Below are 24,116 nucleotides of genomic sequence, written 5' to 3'. Positions count from 1 at the left end.
CTTAGCTATCAAAAGACTGGAGACTGGTCCATCTAACATAGCTCCATTCAATTTAGCTTCACTGTGTCTCTCATTGGACATCTATGCAATGCTGTAATCATTTTCGACAACTAATTGATGGCATTAGCAACCTAAGGCAAAGTAATGCAGTCACCCTCAACTGTATCAAACATCCAGATCTGTTCCCGATGACATATTTTCACTGAGAGTCTCTGTACTATGATAGTTGACTACTTCAATGTCTTTAAAAATTTTAAATTTTAAGTTGGAAAAAGGATATCATAATGTATATATGAGATCTCTATATTATTGATGATGAATACACACACAAATTATGTTTCCAGTTCAAATTTCCCTTTCTTTTCCCACTGTCATATGTACCAGTCACTTGTTAATTTGTATCTAAGACAAATGCAACTGTTATTACCCACTGTGACGGTAATTCCATCTAATGGCTTAGCGTTATGAAAGCTGAGGAAAAATGAGCTACCTCCGTCTGTGGAAGGAGAAGTGCGTGGTTTTGCTCCTGCGAATCTTCTTCTCCTTGGAGACGCTGCCTCGGCGCATAAAGAAGAGGCTCCATCTCCGCTGCTTTCCGTCCGTCAGAGGCTTCAGCATCATGCTGAACACACTGGACATGGAGGCCATGGCGACAGAGTCCTGCCTTCACCGCTCACGGAAGAGAAATCAGTCTTCAGATTGGCACAAGACAGCAGCGTCCTCCTCGTGACGGATGCTTACATCTTCGACGGCGAACTGTAGACCACAGCATCTCACGACAGGATTGTTAAAGCTTGACTGAACAAGACTCAATTCAGCAAATGCAGGAAGTTAACAATCAGTCCATGAAATAACACTCCTGGTTGAAAATGCAACAGAGCTTCTGTCCCATTAAAAAAATTGAAAATGTTACGTCAAGACGAAGGCTTCAATGAGCAACACGAGTCAGTGAGAAAGGAGAGTTGAATTAAGTCGACAGCTCAACTGCGTTGTCAGGAGACACGGCAGTTCCCTCCCCGGTGCTTTTGGATGCCAGGCAATTAGCTCAGCTTCTCATCCAGAAATTTTCCACCCAGCAGTCTCCTGAACTTAATGCTGTCTTCATTAGCTAGTCTTCATTCTTCACGTGTCAGTCTTCCTTTAGATGTGTCTCCGACCCAGCGTCGGGTATGAAAGACTTGGGACTTGCAGAGGCCAAAAGGCTGCGCCTGCCTTGGAAAAGAAGAACAGCTACAAATTCACAACCGCCTCCCTGCGTCAACTGGTGACCGAGGAAATACCGTTGGCATTTTAACAATCCAGCAGCAAAGTGCAGCCTGTGTTCAACAGATTTGTAGTTGACAGACCACCTATGTGCACACAAGCTGACAGCCTTTTCCTTTCTCTGCTCCCAGTGGGATATAGAATATCTCCAGTCTTCCGTAGGCTTCCTACAGTGCACGGAGGAGGCACATCCCACTCTGACTGATCACTGTGTGCTCCCAGTGACACCAGTTCCTTTCAACATCCTTCTTAAGTCAGTTGTGAAATTGTTGATGACACCAAGCTCAGCTAGTAACTATGGCTAAGGCTCTGTAATGCCTTACTCCGGAAAGGCTGTGTCTGTAGGAATCCTCTGCACCAGTTACATCTACATGCATCCGGCTGCTGAATTTTGAATTGCCGGCGTTCCCCTGACGATACCACTCGCCGGTATTGTCACCCAGAGGGGGGCGTCCTAATTACTGAATCCCAATAAGGTTAGCTTGCAAACTGATTTAGAGATGGAATAAAATTACCATTATTTATCTGTCAGATTAATGATCCAATCATGGTTAGCACTTGTTAGCTGTCATAATTTTCGTCCGTCACTGATGCGGGGAAAAATGGGAGAGCCGTTCGAGCACCACTGATGGAAAACGACTTTATGACGCATTCGTGGCGGAATAAATTTTAAGCCGCCAGCAAAATCTTGAGGCTTTGACCAAAAGTGGGCAATCCATCAAGAAAGGATGCCTGCAATTATGCTCCGCTGCAATATCTACATCTAGTTGACATATCAAAGGGAAGTTTAACAGCCTGGTAATATAGCGAAGAGGGTGGAAATAGGTTTTGACATCGTGTTTTTATCTATAGAGGAAGCAAGGTGCACTAGAGGTACATTTTGCATCAGATTCTACTGAGCAAGCAAGAAATATTTCAGAATATGGTGAAGAGGAATAAAATTAGCTTTTGAGTATAGAATATTTTTTAATGCAGGAAGCAATGTTTATTACAAGTTGTACCATACAGGAGGCATCTATCTGTATCTGTATCTGTATAGCAGGTATTAACCGCCCTTCAGCGTAACACATCAGCTTAAAATTACGATATTGTGATAAATTTTATAGTTCGACAGATTCAAAACATAATAAATAATGAATCGATCATAAATTAATGTAGTTTCAATCTAAATAGGGCTCATTTTGTATCCAATCCATCAACCAATTACCTAGTGGTATTTAAATGGGTACCTGGTAGATACCATCGCTGTGTACCTTTGTCTGGTCGGTCATGAGAGTTTAATGAGGTATGGCCCCGCCCACTGCGGTAATGCGCCGAATCAATTTCTCACGAAGGCGCGTAAGGCGGTTATCTGAGGGTCGATAACTCTCTCTGGGGCCTACCATTCAGCCTTGTAGGGGGAGATATTCTGAGGGACTGAATTGTCTTTCATCCGATACACTTTTCCAAAATTGAGTTGATTCAATGTAAATTTAAACTAGAAAAAAAGATTGTTTGATATTTCTAAAATTTTGAAGGTGTAGACACTTTCTCAATATGTCTTCTTTTTTTTTTTTGCATCTCTGTTCTTTATTGAGTATCGAATACATATGTACATAGATAATAAATTATTACATCAGATTCATCAATTTCTGTCTGTTTGTACAATCTTTAACTTAACTATCCTGACAAATTGTCTAATACCTTTATATATATTTCAGAATGGTATACAACTAACAAGGCTGATTTAGAAACTACAGAAAATAAATTATGCACATACCTTTTTCTCACAAATGCACAGACTTATCAAATGTCACGAATTTCGATATAAATTCAATATGTCTTCTTTGGTATCAATTAAAATGACATATTTTTAGGTTTCAATTTTTTTAAATTAGGTTTTGTACATCTTTTACTTTCTCAATTAACTTGAATAATCCATATTTAGTTTTTCGCAATTATCCAAATTGTCAGGCTATTACCAAACAATATATTTCCATACATTTCCTGTTTTCTCCCCAATTTCTTCAATATAATAATAATAAGTCATCATTTTAATATGCAACAATGATGATGATGATGGTGTTTAATAGCCCTGATAACACTACCTGATAGCTTTATTCATTCATACAAACCATCCACATGTAACAGACTATAATACACTTCAATCAATCACACGTGCAAGGCTATATATTAATATAACAAGGTGGACATTAGTATTCAAAGTTTGTTTCAGAGAATAAATAACAGGTAATATCTCACCTTTATGGTATATTTGATATGATGATGAATTATCTTACCCCAGTTGTACAAGGTTCCTATGAACAGCAAATGAAAATTTATCTTTACTAAGAATTGAGACATTCATCTTGCCTGCTGTCTTTGACAATGCATCATTTTGAGAGGCCCCGAAATATAAGGCCACACTGTGTCACTTAAATTCATGGGTGACATTTGCACACACATCGATTCTTTTCAATTCAATAAAAAATGATGGAGTAAATTAGTAAATTATCATCATTAATAAATTATGTTCCCTCAAAAATACAGGCACACAGTTGCGACAATATTGTTAACACAACCTACCTCCGCAAAATTACATGTCAGTGAATATAAACAATGACTTATTATTTATAATACCAGTTTGTGTGTGTGTGTGTTCAATTACATGTATCTTTACCAGCAATAGTGTTTGGTGCAACAAGACTCAATTCAGCCTCTGGCTGTAAGTTTGTTGTTTGATTAAAAATCATTGATTGATGGATTGATGGATTGATTTACAGCTTTCTCTTACTCTTAAATGTACAATGTAGGCATCTTTTTTCCTCATCTTTTTATCACATTTTCATCAGTTTTACAGCTCTCAAGGATGCCATCCATGCATCTAGTCAGTGTGGCTCAAGGTGAAAATGATTAACACAATTTATGACCGTCACAGTATTAATGTACTACGCTGTAAATGACTTCCTGAACAAAGAGACTCAACATGTTTTACCATGATTAATATGATTGCAAAATTGGGGCCTGTGCAAGGGAGATGCTTCAAACTGTTTTGTAGAGGAGTCAATGGATACATTCTGTTATTGAGGCTTACAACAATGTCATGAACATCTGGATATCTGAAGTGTGTGTACCGGATTACTGATGCTGCAATATTGTAAATCTCTTTAAATGAACATTTCTTTTGAAATGGTGGTCTTAGCTGACTATATATATTATAGCAGTATGATTATTTAATTTGAAACAAGCATCTCAAGAAACAACTTATGGATAGTTGAAGCTTAAAACTGTACATTACTTTCCTGGTACATCAAAAGATGAAAATGACAAAATGAAAATTAGATTGTTTGCCGGGCTGTTTCAATACATCCACTGTATTCTGCATCAGATTCTCTAGTAAAAATGCCTTGCAGCTGCGTTCAGTCTATCTTCATCTTCTTTCACTGTGTCTTTTGTTTTGCGAGCTCCCTTAGCCCTTGGAGTTTCTTTTCTGTTTCTTTCATGTCTCCGTTCAGCATGCTGAGCAGGTTGACGCAGTGCCTTCCTCTGCGAGCCTTCTATCACAGTGCTACCAAAACAACAGTCAGTGCCTTGTCTTTGGAGAGTGCGGGTCTAATTGAAAATGCAGTGTGTGTGTGTGCAAGGTGTCACCGGGGGTTGACAGATGTACGCCGCCGTCGTGACCAACTGTTGTAAAGCAGGCAATAATGGGCAGACTGGCAGGATGAGATAAGAGGGGCCACAGGTCCCGGAGATTCCGGGTGAGACCTGTTGCCATTCAGCTCATTTTCGCTGCATAAACTCTACTGGCACACTTCCAACAACGCGATTTTATTATGCAGGAGAGGCCATTTTGTGGAAGGAAAAAATATGTACAGTCAAACGTGCCCAAGAAGGCCACCCAGGGGACCAAGGGAAGTCTTCTTGGATACGAGGCCTCCCTACTAATCCTAAGCAGGTCACTCAATGCTTGCACCTGTGGAAAAAAGAAATTGGGACCTGGAAAAGGTGGTTGTTATGGCCATGTGGCCTGCTTAAAGAAGTGATCGCTTAAGTGGGCAGGTTTGACTGTACCTTCTACATAAAAGATTTTGAAACCAAATATATATCTTAATTTAGGAGAATATTATAGAGTATACAATACTCCATCATCACCACATCTATTCTCTGAGGTTGATATACATGTATCATTGTGACCTATAGGGGTGGACCAAGTCCAGAATGGGAAAATGATACAAGTTTATGTTAGAACATTACTAAATCAACAGTATTTTGACATTTATCTCTTCTGCTGTATTTACACATATATTTGTACGATTCACTTCCTAGACCCTGGCTGAATTTAGTCAGTAACTTCTGCACATCTGAAACACAGTGGGAATTCTGATGCTTCTTTCAGCTCAGATCTGCAATCGATTTTTTTACGTGCAGCCCTATAAAATTTGAACTTGAAGGTCTTGAGGAATTGCCAAGTGCTGCAGGATTCACACACGCTTCTAACTTCCGTAAGTCCCTTACCAAACCGACCCACTCATGCGAGACGACTTCCCTCCGAAACTGCGGAAGAATGTCCAACAAAGACTGATAGAGCTATCAAGGGCAATTTAGAAGTATCTAACTCAACTTCTTATCTGCTTTACTCAACAAAAGGAGATAGAACCGCGCGGCAGTGGGTCCCGATAATGAGGGAAACCGGTGATGACTTCAAGCTGACAACTGGCCTTTCTCTTGATCCTCATCAAATCGTCTACGTTGGGAATGAAAGCGGCTTCTCATCAAGTCTATAAAGAGTCAAATATCCAATCTGCAGTCCCTGACCAGGAAACAAATGGGTTTGGGCTTCTGCCAATTTTAAAGTCGATGGTGCTAAGGCAGAGAGTAACCAGGAGCTCAGAAAATCTTACCCAATGATTCACATTGATCCAAATGAGCTAGAAAAGCTAATACTGGCGAAGAAGGGAAGATAACTGGTATATACAAATTTAAGCAGTGGTCTGACCAATTATTGAAATCTAGAAATCGACAAACAGAGGTACTATTTTATATTCCGGCAGTACCAATATGTAGGAACTGTCAGAGATTGATAAAGTAGTGTAATTGAAAGTCAGCGGGAGGTTAGGTTGGCAATTCCTCTGCACAACGTTCCACACATGCATCAAGTTTCTTGCACGAAGTTTGGTTTCTGTCAGGGATCTAAAATCTTATTACCCAAATGTTAACCATGTCAACCTCTCCCCTGCTGACTTGCATTGTAAGCTAGACAAGTCATGTTTCTTGCATGAGCCTGCAACTGGGAAATGGCTAATTACAATGCTACTCGACATCTCTGAGGTTTCTTCTACATACAGTCATGTAATTAAGTTTGCCAGTCTTGCAAGCAAACTTTTCTGCCATCCCATACTTTTTGGCTTGGCATCACATATAGCTGCATCGCAAATGTATCTACTGTACATACATGTACAATGATGATGTACATACATGTATGTACATTCGAGGAGTTGTCCAACAACAGATGTCCACTGAACAATATTCTGATCAAACCATGCAATAATAATTTCAGTTTCTCACAACATTCATCAAGTTTATCATTAGTGGACTGAGTCTCTGATATGATGTTAAAAGCAGCAGTGATTGCAATGATTAATATGATAAAGCAATTAAGTAGGGTAGCAATTTGTGGGCATGAACTATAGTAACAATTTCTTGCAATTGGCTCGTACCGTAACAATCCTATACTAGTTGTATGTAGTTTTGTGATACATGTACATGAGAGAGAATTTAATCTATAAAAGCTTAATAAACATCCATACTGACAAAATAACATTTATTCGACAATTATCTCAAGCTTTTTAGTTCTGTTAGTTGCTAGGGAAATTTTGTGGTGACAGAAATATGCTTTTGTTTGAAAAATTGTTCTGACGCATTGGGAAAATTGTTGTAATGAAAGCTACCGTCAGCAAGCAGACAACTTTATTTCCAGATCTATCATTTCTACAAAAGCAATTTTCTAGCTGACATCTCTCCTGGTTCAAACACTCCAAGGCTCCCAGGGAAACTAGATCAAAGCTTTCTACTTGACTGATATCAGAGAGTTCTTGTACTGGTACTTATTATTTAGAAGTGACCTGAAGGCATTGCTTGGTTGTGTGATACTCTGAGACATGCAGGAGCTGACATCTCCCCCCCATCTAATGGAAGGCATGCCCCACTACCATGGATTCAGCACCAAGGAAAGAACCAACTGCAGATCTATGTGTGATAATAACTATAACTATCTAGCTATCCATAGAGTATGAGTTTGGTATGTAATGGTGGATTGCTACAATCCTCTCTTAAGGTGTTCCTTTACTTAATAACACATTTTATGTGTAAGCAAAAAATTAAATGTTACCCTGAGTTACTGACCCCTTAACAAAGACAGAGTAATCTATGATATTGACTGTTCCTGGCATGCTCCTACACAAAGAACTGCCTTACTGATAGCCTAGAAAGAGTCTTTGATCCAGCTCCAACATGTTGGCAAACCCTGTGAATAAACTACGTCACCGTGGGACCTTGTTACACAGAATTCAGTCTCCACAACTCTCCAAATCAATAAAAAAGCTGCTCGTTCTTTCATTTTGAACTCTGGTACAATCAATTCCTCATATTTCCTGCCCCTTAGACTGACTTTAATTCCCACGGCACTTCTCTGCCAACATTGAATGAAGTTCTGGGAAATTTGTGTGCAGTTGCATGCAGAGGAATCTGTTTCTTGTTGACCTCTGACCTCTCCTGTTGGCTTTGAGTTTACCTTATAACTATATAACTTTTTATAAGTTTGTTTATTTTCCATATACCAAATTTTTTTATTGATATTTCATTTGATTAAGTTGTATTGTATGGACTCCAGAAAGAATAGTATGAATGTAATACAACAGTCTAAATGGAGATCTAATAATTTAAAAAATAAAGACAAACAAAGTTGGTCAACTTACACCAACCTTTGCTAACATAGAACAGGTAGTTATCAGGTCAAAATGGCTGAACAAAAAATAAACTTTTCTAAAAATCTAAAAAAAAATTTTCCATGAGCCACACAGCCAAAGATAAAACTTTATCCCTCCTTCCATCATATAAATTTAACTTTTACATGATCTTCCCTCCAAAATGGCAGTAAAAGTAACAATCTCTATAAATTCCAGTTTCCCAATTGAAAGCACTTAGCTTGTATCAGCAAAAGCACAGAAAGCGGCTACTATGAATACAAATGAAGCCATGAATGCCAAAGAATGCTTCTGTAGTGGTCTGACATTTGCTATGGTGAATGCCAGGGTATTCCAGCTAACATTAAACTTGTCTTTAGGGCAAGTTTGAATAGCAGTTACTCTGACAAAATGCTTCTTAATCAAGGTCTACCTCTTCTCAGAAGTTGCGTGGCCACAAATATAAGCCTCACTAGAATACTGTAGAATAAATTCTTTTATTTACAGTGATGTGTGGCACATTTGAAAACAGTCCATTCTAACTGATTGTTATTGAAATAGCTAAGAGCAATCTGTGACACTGTGGAAAAGGAAAATCCGTCAATGACAAACAAAATGTGAAACCAATGTTAGCATAAACATCAATTTCCATTTCAAAGGGGCAAAGTGGTCATGTCTTATGGAATATAATTTTTCATACTGCCAAGACAGACATGCAACATTTCACTTTGCATCAGAATTGCACACACAAACTTGAACTTATTACGGAGGAAAATGTGTATGAGGCAACATCAGCATTTTCAGTTTCAGTGTTTATTGTTTGTAGTTTAGGCCACACAAATGAATTTTTGTGATCCATAATATTCAGGTACTGAATCAAAAAAAGTTCATATTTTTTTGGCCCCAACAGTTAAAGAAAGGCCTTATCATTCTATTTTTGACACTTTTTTTTCATCTATCAAATTGCAGTGATTTGATTGAAAATTTAAAATTCATTGTTTCTACTAGAAACCAGCTTGGTATATTGGCTTCATAGCATTTGTGTCTATCATAGGATGCCTAGGTCTGCTTTTTTTTTGCCCTGTCACTTTGTATTTTTCTTGAAAAAAAATCTAACAACCAACAAATTATATTGATGTGGCCTAAAGCAGTAATCATCCAGGCGTCAGCTGTGTACTTAAGATTCTCACCAACAGCGAGCCGAGTGGAGCCAGGCGTGGGCTTATCTCTGCAAACGGTTCTTCCACCTGGCCAGGTGGAAAGACGTTAAACCCAAAATGACGCCAAAATTTCACCGACTTGAAAGGCACCACAGGCAAAGCCAAGGCCACGATCGATTTTAAGGAGACTCCTTGAAGCTTGATTAAATCAATATACATGTTTGGTAAGTGTTCTTCCAACTTTTATGATACAGTCAAACCTGTTGTCACTTGAAGAAAATGTGTTTAATGGTCACAACTGTAGACAGGTGGCCACAATATAGACAGGATTTTAAATGCGTGGGTCCATGGAAAGGATAGTTTACTAAGAAAAGTCAAGTTCCCACAATGGCTTGCATTCTTGTTGTGTATCTTATCTTTTTCTCCTGACGTCATCACATTGTGGAAGTGAATCAGACAATTGATGAAGGTCGACAAGTTCGACTGAAAATTCATGGTGAGCGTTTCTGTTGTTTTCGAACATTGATCAGATTTTACACCTGTGGATTATACCAACACAGATGAGCTTTCTTTTCATCTTTTTTTTTTGTTTAGGTGCACTAACATGTATTTGCAAAATTGAATCCTGCTTGCAACTATAGCTATAAAGGAGTGCACATCAGTCTAGATATAATACCAGCAGCTTGAAAAACAGCAATCACTACTCTCTAATATAAAAGCTTGCAAAGCTGGGCTGATATTATCAGCTTCAGTATATAAAGCTCTTAAGCAAGGCTTATGGAACCAAACCTAAACCAGCCTTAGAGCGTTCTTAACCTTTAGAAAGCTGGCTGGTGGTGTTGACGCTGCTGCTATCATTACCAGATGTTATCGTCATATTATTACACCTTACGCATTGTAAATCCTGCATCTGCATCTTGGGCCATTGGACCTTACTGCTTTAAAAACAAAATTCAGGGCTCAAAATACAAGCTGTGACTTTATAAAATTGTGACTGCAGGTATTGAAAATCAGAATATTAACTAAATTAATTTTGCTGGTTTCAAACCATTCAGGCTTACAATCATGTAGCTCGGTTAGGTCCATGTACTTTATAGTTATATCTGTATTGACTAGTACCACCTACACTTTTATGAAGCACAAAAAGAAGAAATAATGGCAATTTTTTCTTAACAGTTTTTAGTATGATCCACATGAATGTTTTCTAAATTCTGAGTGGTGGCTGCTGCAGGTAAAATTTGTCTGGTGCAGGTAATTTTCAACGTTAAAAGTGCATGTAGGCAGAAAAAAGTATTTCGGGTCCTGACTTAACAAGTAGGTTGTTTGGAGATCTTTATTCATGCTGATTAAGTATAAGCCTCTCTTGAACTCAATTACCCTAATGCTTCACAACCTCATCAGAGCTACTCGGGTAGAATTCCTTTAACCAATCAAGCATCAAGAAGGAAACTGAAGAATTTGCCAGAGCAATTTACGGCAGGTTCGTTACAGCAGGCAGACTTCAGAGGACACATTGATCAGGAAAATTGTACATCGGCTGAATCAGATGATCTCCTCAATCAGCAGGGTCTTTCTTACAAAGACTCGGAGGTAAGGAAACGTAGGTTTGATCTCTGAGTTAATCATGCGTGGGTGATTTTGAAGAGGACAGGATTAAACCAGCAGAATTTGTGGCTGAAGGTCTGAGACTGACTAGAGCTGTATACCTTTTAGGTAAAGGTTACACAGGTACAGTCAGGTTTAGGTACAGGTCCATACCAAAACTTATAAGTTTTTGTTTTTGGAGAATTCTCAGACAAAACAAGACAAGACAGATTAGTTTTTGACACTACAATTTGTACCCGTTCTTAGATGCAAAAAAAAAGTGTCAAACCAGCATCACACTTGACCATTGACCAATTTCAAGGGGTCAAATTTTGAAATCGCCACAGAATTGCCTGCAAATCTATCCTGAAACATTGGACAAATATCAGTGGGCTGTGTTATTGAAAATTGCACAGTGACCGAGAGGACACTGGCCTTGATTCTAGCCAAAATTGTTTAGAGCTAGCGGGCTCACTGTGTGAGCTTATTTCCTACTGAGTCACGGACCACTGCTTCTAGATGAAGATATTGGAGTTTTTTCAACTAGTAGAATCTCACCTGCTTTACATCTTCCCCAGGAAGATACATAGAGCCGGAGAAGCAGTACTCCGGTCAGAAGCTCTGAGGATGATGTCTGATAAGCATCGAAATGTAAGCATGTGAGATTTTCTGGTTGTGGACAGAAAACTCCAATATCCTTATTAGCTGTACCAGTTCCTGATGAAATTTACAAACATCTACTGTATATGAGACTACCAGAAAGAGAAACATTACCAAACTGTACAGCTGACTTAAGGACAATCACAGTAATAATTGTATGTAATGTAATTTTATGTTAGCTGTACGTCAAAAAAAGCAATGTAAACATATATAATATCTTTGAAGTAGTAATACTTTTATGTCCTCTCCTGGAAGACAAGATGTCACTTAGTCAAAATTTGTAGACACTGATAAAGAGATTTATAGGGAGAGTTTGAACTCCAATAAACTGCAATAAGCGCAGTACAATAATATGGCACATCATCACGTAATGATTGTCATTAATATCACTACATCAAATGTGACATAGACTTTAAAGACATCTTTCATCCCCCATCATCATATTGCCTATACATAATCCTCTAGGGAAAAATCAAACATGTATCAACTTTGATCACGTAGCTTTCAGCTCAGTCCCTCCAGCAATCATCTATCAGCTTGTCTGATCGTGTCATCTCATACACAGCAATTACAGCAAATTGATTGCTCTTATCTTGAGCGGGCAAACTCTTTTCTAAGACATCACAACTGCTGCATCCAATGCACAATCACGCACAGCCATGTGTTCAAACATGCATCAAGAACAGTCAGTAAATTCGTGACTCAATAATAATTTCTTTAAATGTTGAGACGAAACAAATTTTAGCAACTGGTGAGAAGCAAAAACGTCCAGGAATGAGTTGTCATGATATGAAACATAAACCATGTTGTACAGTGTAAGACCTGTGTGCATCTATGTATTCTAACATGCCTCAAAAATCAGTGAATCCACGACCAAAACATTTCCCATAAGACTGAAATCTCTAATTTGATGTTGTCTTAGTTCAACTTTGTTTCTTTAAACGTTGTTAAAAATTCTTACCTTGACCTCTTGTTACTCCTCCTGCTCTTGGCTGCCAACTGTCCTGCAGTATCATTGGATCCTCTAGGTGGCATAGCTGCACATACATCTTCAACAGTTCTCTGGTGCGAGCCATTCCTGGCTGTACTTGAGGGGTGAGTCTGTATCACAGGTGGACTGTCTGTGACCTTGACAGGAGACAGGATGTCCTTGAAATCGGCAAAGCTGTACTCACATCCACTTGAGGAGCTGCAAGGATTCAAAAAAGACATTTTTGGAGACTTTCACCTCAGGGTGCTAGCTAGACGTCTGAATTAAGTTCCTCAAACCTAAGCCTCCACCTGAGGCCTCCTCTGGTAGAATTATGCAAAAATGGACCAGAAGAGCTAATCTGCAGTAAGGGGAATATTTCCTCTTCAACAGGCAAATAAAAACCATCGTTGGAAAAATCTTCTGTCTTCCTATTTGACTAAATATCATGTACTATTTTTGACAAGCATAGTTAGTGTGGTGGAGATTAACAAGCATAACTAAGTGTGGTGGAGATTCATGTACTATTTTTGACAAGCATAGTTAGTGTGGTGGAGATTCACTCAAATTATATTAGGGAGTGAAGTACAATGTTCTCGGCATTTCTATGTGTCTGACAAAATAGAAAATCCAACAAACAGCTTAAAAAACATTCAAAACAAACCTAAACTGTAGGTCTCATTCCAGCTCATCATCCCAAATTCAATGTGATTAGATGTTCTTTAACAAGATGAGGCCGGCACAGCGTAAACCTATTTGTGCACCTCTTCAAGAAAACTGACATCCACTAATTCTGCTGATGTCAGCGAAGATGAAGCAATTAACCCAAAGCCCAATAAACTGACTGTCCTACCAATACAGGTGATTCAGTTTATTGCTTGGTGATAATTACTTTACCCAAGCTGGGAAACACAGCACGACCCTCAGGTTTAGTGTTAAATGAAAATCATGGAAAAATCTATATATGTTGTGCTATTTCCATGTATTGATTCTTAGATTACAATAACTTAGTGAAACTATAAGGAAAAGTATTTTCACAAAATCTGTCCTTCATTGCAATCAGTAGACACATTTAATTGCAATCAGTAGCCAATCTTTTACATAGCATATGTAGACTCCAATGATGGCAAATTTTGGAATGGAGCACATTTTGGAGAAAATGATCTACCTTAGACTTCATACTGTGTTCTGTCAATATTGTATGGCTAGAATCAACATGTAGATTGCACTAGTTTAAATAGTAATTGCTTGTAATTTGCTTCTTATGCAATGTTTACTATCAAAGCTATGCTAAACTTTCCTATTCATTACACCTGTTACAATTGTTGTCCATTAAACTTTGACCTGTATTCAACTTTGTAGGAAACAGCAGTGCACTTTGAACTTTGCGTGACCCCTGACCTGAACTCCTCCTGCCCCTCGCTGTCGAGTGCGTCGTCTTCTCGCGACACCTCGAGAATCGGGGGGAGTTCCACGAACACCAGCTGGTAACGGGACATCACATCAGCACATCTGGGGGAAAACAACCCTGTTAACAGAATGGCACAGTCCCAGGCTGCTACTAGCGAATAATGATGCGATCGTACCAAAATCATAGTCGGGGATGTACAAGTAGTCAGAGAAAAAAATTGTGGTACCTCATGAGAGACAAAACACACTGTGAAATTATTATTTACAGAAAATCTGACATAGAAATAAACTGCATCAATCATCAAAAAGCATGATAAATCATTCTATCTTCAATATCTACAAAGTTGCTTTGTCCTAGTAAGCATATAGAAATATGAACAGAAACATTGCCAACTGTAAACTTGAAGTATCATCAAGAAAGGTATTAGCAATCAGGACATTGTAATAAACATTCATTCACAAGTCCCAGGGCCAAAAGTACTCATAGATCAGCTAAGGATCTGATAGGCATTGAATTCTTATACAATCATGTATCTAGATTTCAAGAGCATTTCCCCAACGGTATATATGCAAGGCATGTTAGTTCCCCCCCGAATCACCAGAACATCGAATTTGGATTCTGCAGAACTTGAACAATTTTAAAAATGTCTAAAACATACCTGATTTAGCATCAAAACCTGTCAAAACTTCAGGATTCACCAACATCTTTCCAACAGATGTAACAGCAAAGCAGTCAAATTGACCAAAATAACCAAATCTGAGACTCAAAACATCCAGGGAGACTATTCCATCTTCAAGACCTGTAGTTAAGACATTAAAACCTTCGCTGCTGCCACGAACGACCGAACTTCCCCCAAAGAATTCCCCCCTAGAGTTTACTTGCCTGTATCCACAGTCAATTTGCAAGTCGATGACCACCGGATCATACCAGGGATGTCTGAGTGTGTGCAAGACTGTAGCTGTCTCCCTGGCCTAGTTATGCCACAGCACAAATAGTCTGGCAACCTCAGAGTTTGCCCAGACAACAGACCAACTGTGAACTCAGGACTAACAACCATCAACAGAAAAACACAGGGAGCACTGTCAGACTGTGTTGTGCAGCTGACAAAGATTTCTTCTTCAAGCCCACAAATAATCATTCAAATCCTGCAGGACTCATTGTATGTTAATATGTGTGTTTTCTTGTTCGCACAGCCACAACAACCAGACATTTTGTGAGAATCGACTTGTAAATCCTTTATGAAAACATGACTTGTTTGTCTAGTGTGTCGATTCAGTGACTGTATTTTCCCCCACACATTGAGCTTTTCAAAGAAATGATGTCAGTTCCCAAATGGCGTTTTTGTGAGAACAAATTCCTCGAACCTTAAGAATGTGAACCACTTCCACAGTTTGAATGGGGGATAATCCGATAGTGGAATAACAGGATAACCATTCAATTTCAGGGATGACACGACAGCAACAGTATTACATTCACTTCCTCCAGGATGAAACAAAGATTCTAAAGAGAGGTCTGGACAGAAGTTGTTCTGTAAATTGTAATATAAAATTTATATGTCAGAAATACCTGCACAGTTCCAATTTTACCTGCATATGCACTGGTGGTGTTTTAAGCCATGAATTATGATTTTAAAAATTTAAAGAATTAGTCATTATTCCCTATCACCACTATAAAAACTTGAGATTGGCATTTAGTGTAGTTAAACTGCCCAGTGGGGTCAGTCACTGGTCAACATGTCAACAACCGAGTAAACATCAAAACAAACAAAAACATTCCCAACAGATGCCAACAAAATGGGGGTTACATAAGTCAATTATTTTTCCTTAAGTTTTGATCACACATTTTCTAAGTACCCCAGGGAAGTATATTTATCATGATAGTATGTGTGTACGGTACTAACAGTTGTTAACAGTTACATCAGGTTGGACAGAAGACTCGTGCATATCAAAACTTCTGCTATATCAGTAATGTTAACCATTAAATGTTCCTGTACCAGAAATACATGTTATACAGGGTCACACATGAAATAGTGATGTGAATTACAAACTTGTAATTTGCCAAAATCTACAGTACTGTATGTCTATCAACAGTTCAGCTTATCAGATCATAACGCTCAATTCTCATCAGCCCTCAGTTAATTAAGATAAGGGCTTGGCGACAATCATCACATCTTACCTGTACAATAAAAGCAGCCTTTTCTAAGTTAACATCTCTGTTGTGTTGTTGGTAGGTTCCATAGGTGACTACACAGGTGACCCAGACAACTAATGCAGGTGGATCTCCTTTATCAGGTGATCTGTAGAAGAGATACAACATTTGCATATGAACAGGTGTTAGTGAAACATCTCTTGGGGTCATTCAGTAACCTGTTGTCAGAGGGATTCAGTAATTGTTAAGGAGATTTACTGTGAATGAGGATACCGGACTATCTAGTTAATGATCTACAAAACTTTTTTGTCTGAGATGTATTTTTAGTGATAAAAAGTTAAAGACATGTTTTATGTGGTTAACGTGATATCCAGTAATCATACAGAAACTGCCAAAGCAGGGAATAATTCATTCATTTGGATGTGATTCAAAAAACATAGCTTACCACCTTCCCCTCAGACTTTTATAATGGTACATGTATATCCTGAAAAGGAAGCAATGTTGTAAGCAACTAACACTCAGCAGCTGTCATTAACATTGTGCAGCATTTGTCTATCTATAATCTTAAAAACAATCAAAAAATGTCTTAGTTACATGTCACGTTACCTTCTTGGCTGCTGACTTGATCGACGAAGACAAAGCGTAGACTTATGGTAGTCTCAGATGGTCAGACTTCAGCAAGCATCTTGGGAAGCCTTTAAGAAATAAAAATAAACATAGTCACCTTTAACTAAGAAGTATGATCTTTAACACTTCGCTTCAGCAGGTGTTCTGTGCCCAGTGACACCAGGTGAGTATGTACTTAGTACTTCCCTTCACCTGTGATGTTGGGTTTACAACAAAAGACAGGAGAGTTTTGTGTTGTGTCGGGGCGTGTTTTGTTCAGCTTGACCGGAGGTGAATAGTGAGCATCCTCTCTCTGTCATACACTCCGTCAATACCTCTTCACACACAGGACGGCGTGCCGCATTTACATCGCGTGGAGGCTCTCCGCTTACACGCATTTCACTCGGCTAAGGTTTCCGAGAGACATTCTTTAAGTTAAAGACCTCTTCTGACACAATGGTAAGACTCTTAAGGGAGGAATCAAAGACTTTAAGGTGAAGTCTTTGTTTAAAAACCCAGAACTAAGCTTCAAAAGTTCTCCAACACAAGTTGTGATTCAATGCAACTTTCTGACAGACAACACAGATATATAAAAAAATCAGTCCAGTGCTTCAAAAGAAGCTAAAGATGATTGATTTCTATTCCATACCTTACTGTATAAAAAAATGATGATACTGTCAATTTATGCCTCTTCTTTCTAGTAATAATATTCATACTGAATAGTTTGAGAAATTATTTCTTCTTCTAGAGAGGAATTGTCCAAACTAAGTTAAAGAATGAGCATACCCGTGACCAACACCCTCACATTGTCAAGTCCCTTACCTGCAATCTTACACCGGTCGCTATTGACACAGGAGCTATTCTCGGAACACAAAAAAACCTTGGAAAGAATGGCGAAGAATTCCTTTCTGAACGTAGTTTAGCTAGGGTTGACTTCACGCAAATCTGGAGAAGGGCTATCAACGGATGTAAACTGTGGGAGCCTGTTTAATGTCAAGGTAATACTTCTCAGCAACCTAACACTGGAAAGCAAGCTGTTAGTAAATTAGATTAGTCAGCTGGAAACGACTGCTATTTCAGAGGAATGTTTGGATCTGAGCATGACCTTTTACTGGTTGAAACTCTGGAATTCGGAGAAGTTTGAAGAATTTCTTAGTCACCAGTGGCTGTTCTTACCAATTCTAATGAGTTTGAAAAAAAAATAAACCAATCAATTAATCAATCAAACACTTAATAGCTTCAAAACAATCTTTCAGTACAGGCACCCATGGCCAAACCATGGAAGTTTGCCAAGATCCATTTTTTGAGCAAGGTTTGCATTAACATGTAATTTTTCTACAAACTTTTCATATTTTGTTCAAGAACTTAAGAAGATTTAGCTAACCCGATGCACAATTGAAAATGATTATAAATGACTGACTGCGTGGAGAAAAAATCTTTACGATTATTTATGCTTATAGATTGCTCAATTTAACTAAAGTTTAAGTACATTTATATGAAACAAAAAGAATTCAGATTATTATGGTACATGTAGTTTCATTATAAGTAGCCTGGTACCATCCTGGTTTTGTCGTTAGTGGGTTAATGATCATTGGAGTGGTACTACCAGAATGGTACTAATGTACCAGAAGGCTACATTATGAGTAGACTTGCTTACCTTTCTGTTAAGAAATCCCCAAAAAGATGCCTTATAATGCCTCTCTGATCATAGCTTTTAAAGCCAGACTTTCACCCTGTGCAACTTCAGAAGTGGTGACCAGCACTGAATGTGACACTTTTAGAAATCTGCCACCAAAAGACCCAACCCGAGCGGAACAAAGGCACAACGAACGACTTGTTTATCAACCAAACGTGGTTATTTTCTCCAAACAATGGTCAAGTTTTTGACCGGATCACCACCCAAGCGGTCCACGTGGGATGAAGGGGGATGGAGTTACCCAGGAATGTAGCAACAAACGTGCTCCAGGGATGGAAATACCCCCAGCATATGCACCTTAGTGCAGGTAAAATTGGAGCTATGCAGGTATTTCAAATGTTGACCTGCACTTATATATTCCATGTACCGTGTGCAGGGTATATATACAGGTTAGAAGAAGAAAAATGGGAGCTGTGCAGGTATTTCTGATGTGCATTTTATTACCACCTTTGAAGTACAAATTAAAGAAATAATGGCAATGGCAATGGTTTCTGAACAGTTTAATGATGAATGAATCTAAATTCTGATTGGTTCAGGTCAAATTTGTCTGGTGCAGTAGTAATTTTAAATGTTAGAAGTATACAGAAAGAGAAGGATTTCGAGCCCTGCATCCCAAAGAACTCAAACAAATGTTAGCAGGGAACATGGGTTGGGTTTACAGCGCATTGTTCCGCGGGGCGGTATTAAGTGTCGGACCTTTGCTTGTTGTTGTTCTAGCAGCGCAAAGAAAAACAAACTCCTTCTGGTCTTTCTGTATACAGGAAGTGAAGAAGTGTAAGGTGTGGGGCTACATTCAGGTTTGAGTAATAAAGTAAACATGCTACTTCCTCAAAGGATATTATCAAAGTGTGATGAAAAAAAGCTTGTATTGAATTTATGCCATGTCCCAGTTCAATTTGTTAACGTTACATTACAATGGTTTTCAAAAAATGCTGAAATGCCAAATGTAGATATGTTTGTGAAGAATGATATCAGAGGGCCTTATGCATGCATATGAATTTTATGATGTAATAACTTATTGAAATGAGTTATTATGGGCCTCCTTTCGTCTCAGTAGACAAAGGGTTTGGTCCAGGAGGGTCTTGGCACTTTGTTGACTGAACAAGCCTATCCTTGCTACAGGCATGCTCTGCCACATGTTGTACAAGTGAATGTGGTAGTTATATAATGTTAATTAGTTTGTTACACGTTAGTTAATTATAATAAAATGAAATAATGAAATTATGGTAACTAACCTATTAAAAATGCACATGAGTTTCATACTGAGGGACTTACTAGTATTTACTTTGTAGTGAATCAATAATGTTACTAGTATATTGACATATACACAGCTTGAACCATTATACAAAGGTGCTCTTAATTGTCCTGGCCATATCTGATAAGACTGTACTCAATCACTGTAGTAATTATGCCTGAGTTGTTTTTAATTGAGTCCTTGTGTAGCAAAGTGGTTAGCTATATACCAAGGAGGTAGGCGTATTTAACCTCCTTGGCTCTACACAACCGAATACTTCAAAAACACGCACCATTGCCAAATTTTAAACAAGCTGTTTTACTATTTTTGTGTAACGTTAACGGTTATCTTAAGATGTTGTTGTAATCTAAGTGCGTGTCAAACATTACGTTAACATCAATAGTATCAGTCAACAATTGGCAAGAAGCCCGAGCATTATCTAACTATTACAGCTATGTCAAAGCAAAGGGGGTAAGTTCAAATGAATTTCACCTCCTTGGTCAAAGTTTTTGCCACTTTCCTCAAGCATTAATATCAAATTCTTTGTTGTTGTTGTTCAATTTCTACACACTTGCAAATACCCCCCACCCTCCTCAACTTCACCAAATCATCGATACCATCAAAAAGACGGCAAGTTCCGCAACCAAGAACAGGTTATAGGTCTATCTAGACGTTACCCTTATTTACTTAACACGCTCACCAGGTGTATAATAGCTCCATGAGGAGTTAATAATGGCTTGTCAGGCCCAGTGAAACGGAAAACTTGTTACCTTTTGTGCTGCGGCATTTCATAAAAGGCCGCCCGAAAAGGCCTCGGTTTCCCGGATGGATAAAAAACGACGCCTAGCGGTTCAAGAAGGTCTGCATGGTTGTGTGTGTAGAGGTAGAATTGCTTATACTAGTAACCTCCTTGCTCATATTTAGTTACTCCGCCTTTAAACTGCGCTGGTTTTACTTCCGAATATAAGCCAGGGATGGCGAGCCTGGGAGGGCAAGAGGGAGGGGTTGGGAAAGGGTGAGAGGGAGGAATAGGGTTAGGATGGAGATAGAGGGATTGAGAGCGGGTGAGAGGGATGGAGAAAGGAGAGAGATGGAGAGAGAGATCGAGAGGAATGGAAAAAGGAAGGAAAGGTTGATATCAATGAAAAAATTGATAGATGGTTGTAGATGTAAATATCCCAATATTATACACCCCAACGTTCGAGGTCAAACAAATCATGCACCTGTAACATGAAATGCCTTATAACTTAGCAGTCATGCTACCTTTTTATCAGTAATCTATGATGGTGATGAGTAATCTATTGGAATCTTCAACCATTGTTAGGAGTTCCTTCCGCCATTAATATTTCAGCATGTAGCAATCAAGTAACTAACAGAAAATTACTTTGCCACACGTGCCTCTTCGTGTTTTCCTCTAAACTCCAAGCAGATGTTGGGGCAGTGAGATTCTAACGTTTCGGGTTGCTGCCGATCGTCAACCTACATCAAACTTTTTTTTCCGGGATTTTGTGAAAACTTCACGGCCGATTGATACGAGTAAGAGTCCTTTCATTTGCATAAACACATACATGGACAAGTATTAGCTGAAATAACCGTACAACTTGTACTGCGTCTAGAGATAATTTACGTGAGTGCATCGGCCCTCTCAGGAAAATTAGCAGAAGTCACTTATCCCGTGTATTGTTGCTTGTAGCCGCTGTCATAAATTTTTCAAACGTAATACCCGTAGCCAAAGCCCTAGGATTATATTAGGGTACAGGGGTATTACATGTAGCTCTACGATAAAATAAAACTTGTACAACATGAAGAAAAAAATTCGCCAACAGTACGGGAAAACATCAAAAACTTGTGGATTTTTTCTTCATAAATACTCGAATGTAGTCACCGAGGAATTTGCACATTTGCAATTTTCAAAAGGAGAGGGAGAAATTAAAAATAGTTGTCGTTGCTATAGGTTACACAGTGCCTTTTGTTCGCTTGTTTTCCCATTCAATGACGCAAAGCAACAGTTGGGTCACTTTAATGTTGCAACAGGAGAGGGGGGCGTCTTATCTAAAAATGTTTTCATACTAGAATGGTAAGGTTTATTACATACGTAATGCATGCCACAGGATTTGTTTACAAACGTCTGTTTTGCATGGAACATTGTAACCTTCCAATTATGTCAGTAACTCCGTTCTCACTTGTTCTCGAAAACTTTCGTACCCATTGTTACAATGGTTTCACCCTCGCAGCCACCTGTCTACATTATAACGGTACACCCGGGGTAGAAGTCTAGTAGTCGGTGATATCTCCGTTTATTATCCTTGTTAGAAAATCTATTTCGAAGATATAGTTGAGGCAGTAGGGGAGCCTGGAGGTCGTATAGTGATCAGCTTATGTCCGATCTAATCGGGAAGAAGTTGATCAAGAATTTGTGTTTCCTTTTTAATTTTGGAAAGTCATTTGGGCGTTTTTTTTCTGCGTAAACTGTCAGTGCAATCGTACTCAACAAGTGCGCAGTTGTGGACTGTGCACTCTTCGGAATAGTATTCCTACTGGACTACTTCTGGCGGAAAGAAACCGATGAAAATGTCTGCTTGGCATCTGTTCTCCGTTGTGATCACAATTTGCCTCATTACCACCGGCCACGGACAAGGTAAGATGATTTATAAAACAAACGCACGTCCAAAAACAGAATGATGAACATGCATCACATTATGTCGTTAACGTTAGCCAAGGTAGTGCAGTAACTTGTCCAAGAGCCTTTAATTTGCTTTTTACATATAACGTTACACATGTACAGCTAAAATGCACAGGACACCTTTTAAATGTGTTCTGTGCATTATAGCTGTGCTGCATACTCTTTGGGGCAAAAAAAGGTCAGTGTGAAATGTGTGGTGAACAGTTTGTTATTCAACCGATGTATCTATCTATAGCTTTTTTCACGGAAAAATATTCTTCGATCCGCTTGGAGGACTGCACAGGATACGGTTATTACGCCCTGTTGTGAGTGGTAATAAGGAATGCATGTATGTATGTATGTAATGAATGTATAGAAGCTAAACTTATGGACGGTTTTCAATATGCCTTATGTATATGATGTCGCACCCATTCCTTTATCAACTGTTGTAGTTGCAAGATAAAAACCTAGCGAAAAATCAGGCTCCGGAAAAATGGCACAAGACAAGGACATTATATAGTAGCCTGGAATCCATCCGTGAACGCTGTGTCTCCGCTCCGTTCCGCTGAAGGCAGAGCGGGGGAACGGAGCGGAGACACAGCTAGCGTTCATGGATGGATTCCAGGCTAAAGACCGCCCGGGGGGGAAGACAATTGCAAGACGGAGGGGAGAAAGTTGAAGGTTGAAGAAAAAAAGAAAAGACAATGAAATGCAAACACATAATTGAAGAAAATTCTAGGGATGGGAAAAGAAATAACCGAAGAAACAAAGTAAAACGGGTGTAAAATGTTAATCTGAAACTATTCTTAGTTCTGATCAGTAATTTTACGTACGGGCCGGTCATTAAAAGCTGACTACGAAAACAAGTAAACCAACTTTCATAAACCACCACCTTAGTTACCTTTTTTTTCGCGATCGAAAAAAAAAGCTAAATGTTGAGCAAATTTTTCTTTTCCCCGGAAATTATAAACGCCACTCTATTATAAAGATGACAGGGAGACCGACTATCGCGTGTGTGACATGGGAGCAATTAGCAGCAAATTTTATGGTCTTATGGTCTTATACGAAGATGATTGCATGGTATCAAAAGTAGCCTTCAAACATTCTAAAGCGACTGTCATTAATATTTAAAATTTGATTACTTAGTTAGTCCTCAGTGCTTAGGAAGGCCTCATCAACATGTCATGCCTGAGTCATCTGAGTTATAACGTTAATTGCTAGCGGCGGACAACAAACAGTTCAATGCGCAAAGAACATCATGGGCCTAAAAATCGGAATAGAATAGGGTGGGAAACTGCAATACGTCATGGAACCGCATGGGAGCACAAGTGACTGAGGATTTGTTTACATGTGACCAGCTGTGTCGTGGGAAGTTTGAGCTGCGGTTTTCTTTCAGTTATTGGGAGGCAGACCCTTGTGACTTTCTGGTGCAGAAGAATCTTTGAGGTTGAAATGAGGGTCAGTACTTTCATGAAATAGATTTCAATGGGCAGACCAAATGGTGGTATATGGTATCTGGCAGTATAGGCAGGAGGGGAGGGGGGTCTATATTTTGCCAACGTGGGATATATGCGAGTCGTGATGTAGATGTAGATGTAGATTCCTTCAAGCCAGGTAGTAATATTTTCCAGTTTTGGCCGCTCTTGACTTCAGCCGACAGTCATCTCAGGTCGCATAGGATGATCCAAGGCTCTGTAGTTAAAGTGATGACAGCTCCCAGCGTGAACTGTTTTAAAACCAGATTTGACAATCATATGAGACTACATCCAGTAGTATAT

The 24,116-nt window shown here is 38.9% G+C and overlaps 1 protein-coding gene and 1 long non-coding RNA gene across 2 annotated transcripts in view; both read right to left on the bottom strand.

The window, feature by feature from the left end:
• The window catches only part of LOC109482154, a 53,508-nt gene extending 37,200 nt beyond the window's left edge, over positions 1–16,308 (bottom strand). Inside the window, exons 1-4 of the mRNA XM_019784858.1 lie at positions 16,168–16,308; positions 14,875–14,963; positions 13,983–14,093; positions 12,573–12,800 (exon numbers count right to left, since the gene is read on the bottom strand). Coding sequence (XP_019640417.1) covers positions 12,573–12,800; positions 13,983–14,093; positions 14,875–14,963; positions 16,168–16,308 — 569 coding nt within the window. The remainder of the gene's footprint in view (positions 1–12,572; positions 12,801–13,982; positions 14,094–14,874; positions 14,964–16,167) is intronic.
• Positions 16,309–16,606: 298 nt separating this feature from the next.
• On the bottom strand, positions 16,607–20,497 carry LOC109486093. Its single transcript, XR_002141173.1, has 3 exons — positions 20,447–20,497; positions 16,747–16,835; positions 16,607–16,624 (listed from the first exon to the last, which is right to left on the bottom strand). It is a non-coding gene; the product is annotated as an uncharacterized LOC109486093 (long non-coding RNA).
• Positions 20,498–24,116: the final 3,619 nt, after the last annotated feature.

Source organism: Branchiostoma belcheri, unplaced genomic scaffold (genome assembly GCF_001625305.1).
Source record: "Branchiostoma belcheri isolate BF01 breed outbred unplaced genomic scaffold, Haploidv18h27 scaffold11, whole genome shotgun sequence".
In the NCBI taxonomy this organism is placed as follows: domain Eukaryota; kingdom Metazoa; phylum Chordata; class Leptocardii; order Amphioxiformes; family Branchiostomatidae; genus Branchiostoma; species Branchiostoma belcheri.
The sequence above is the reverse complement of the archived record's forward strand: the minus strand, read 5'-3'. Positions and strand labels throughout refer to the sequence as shown.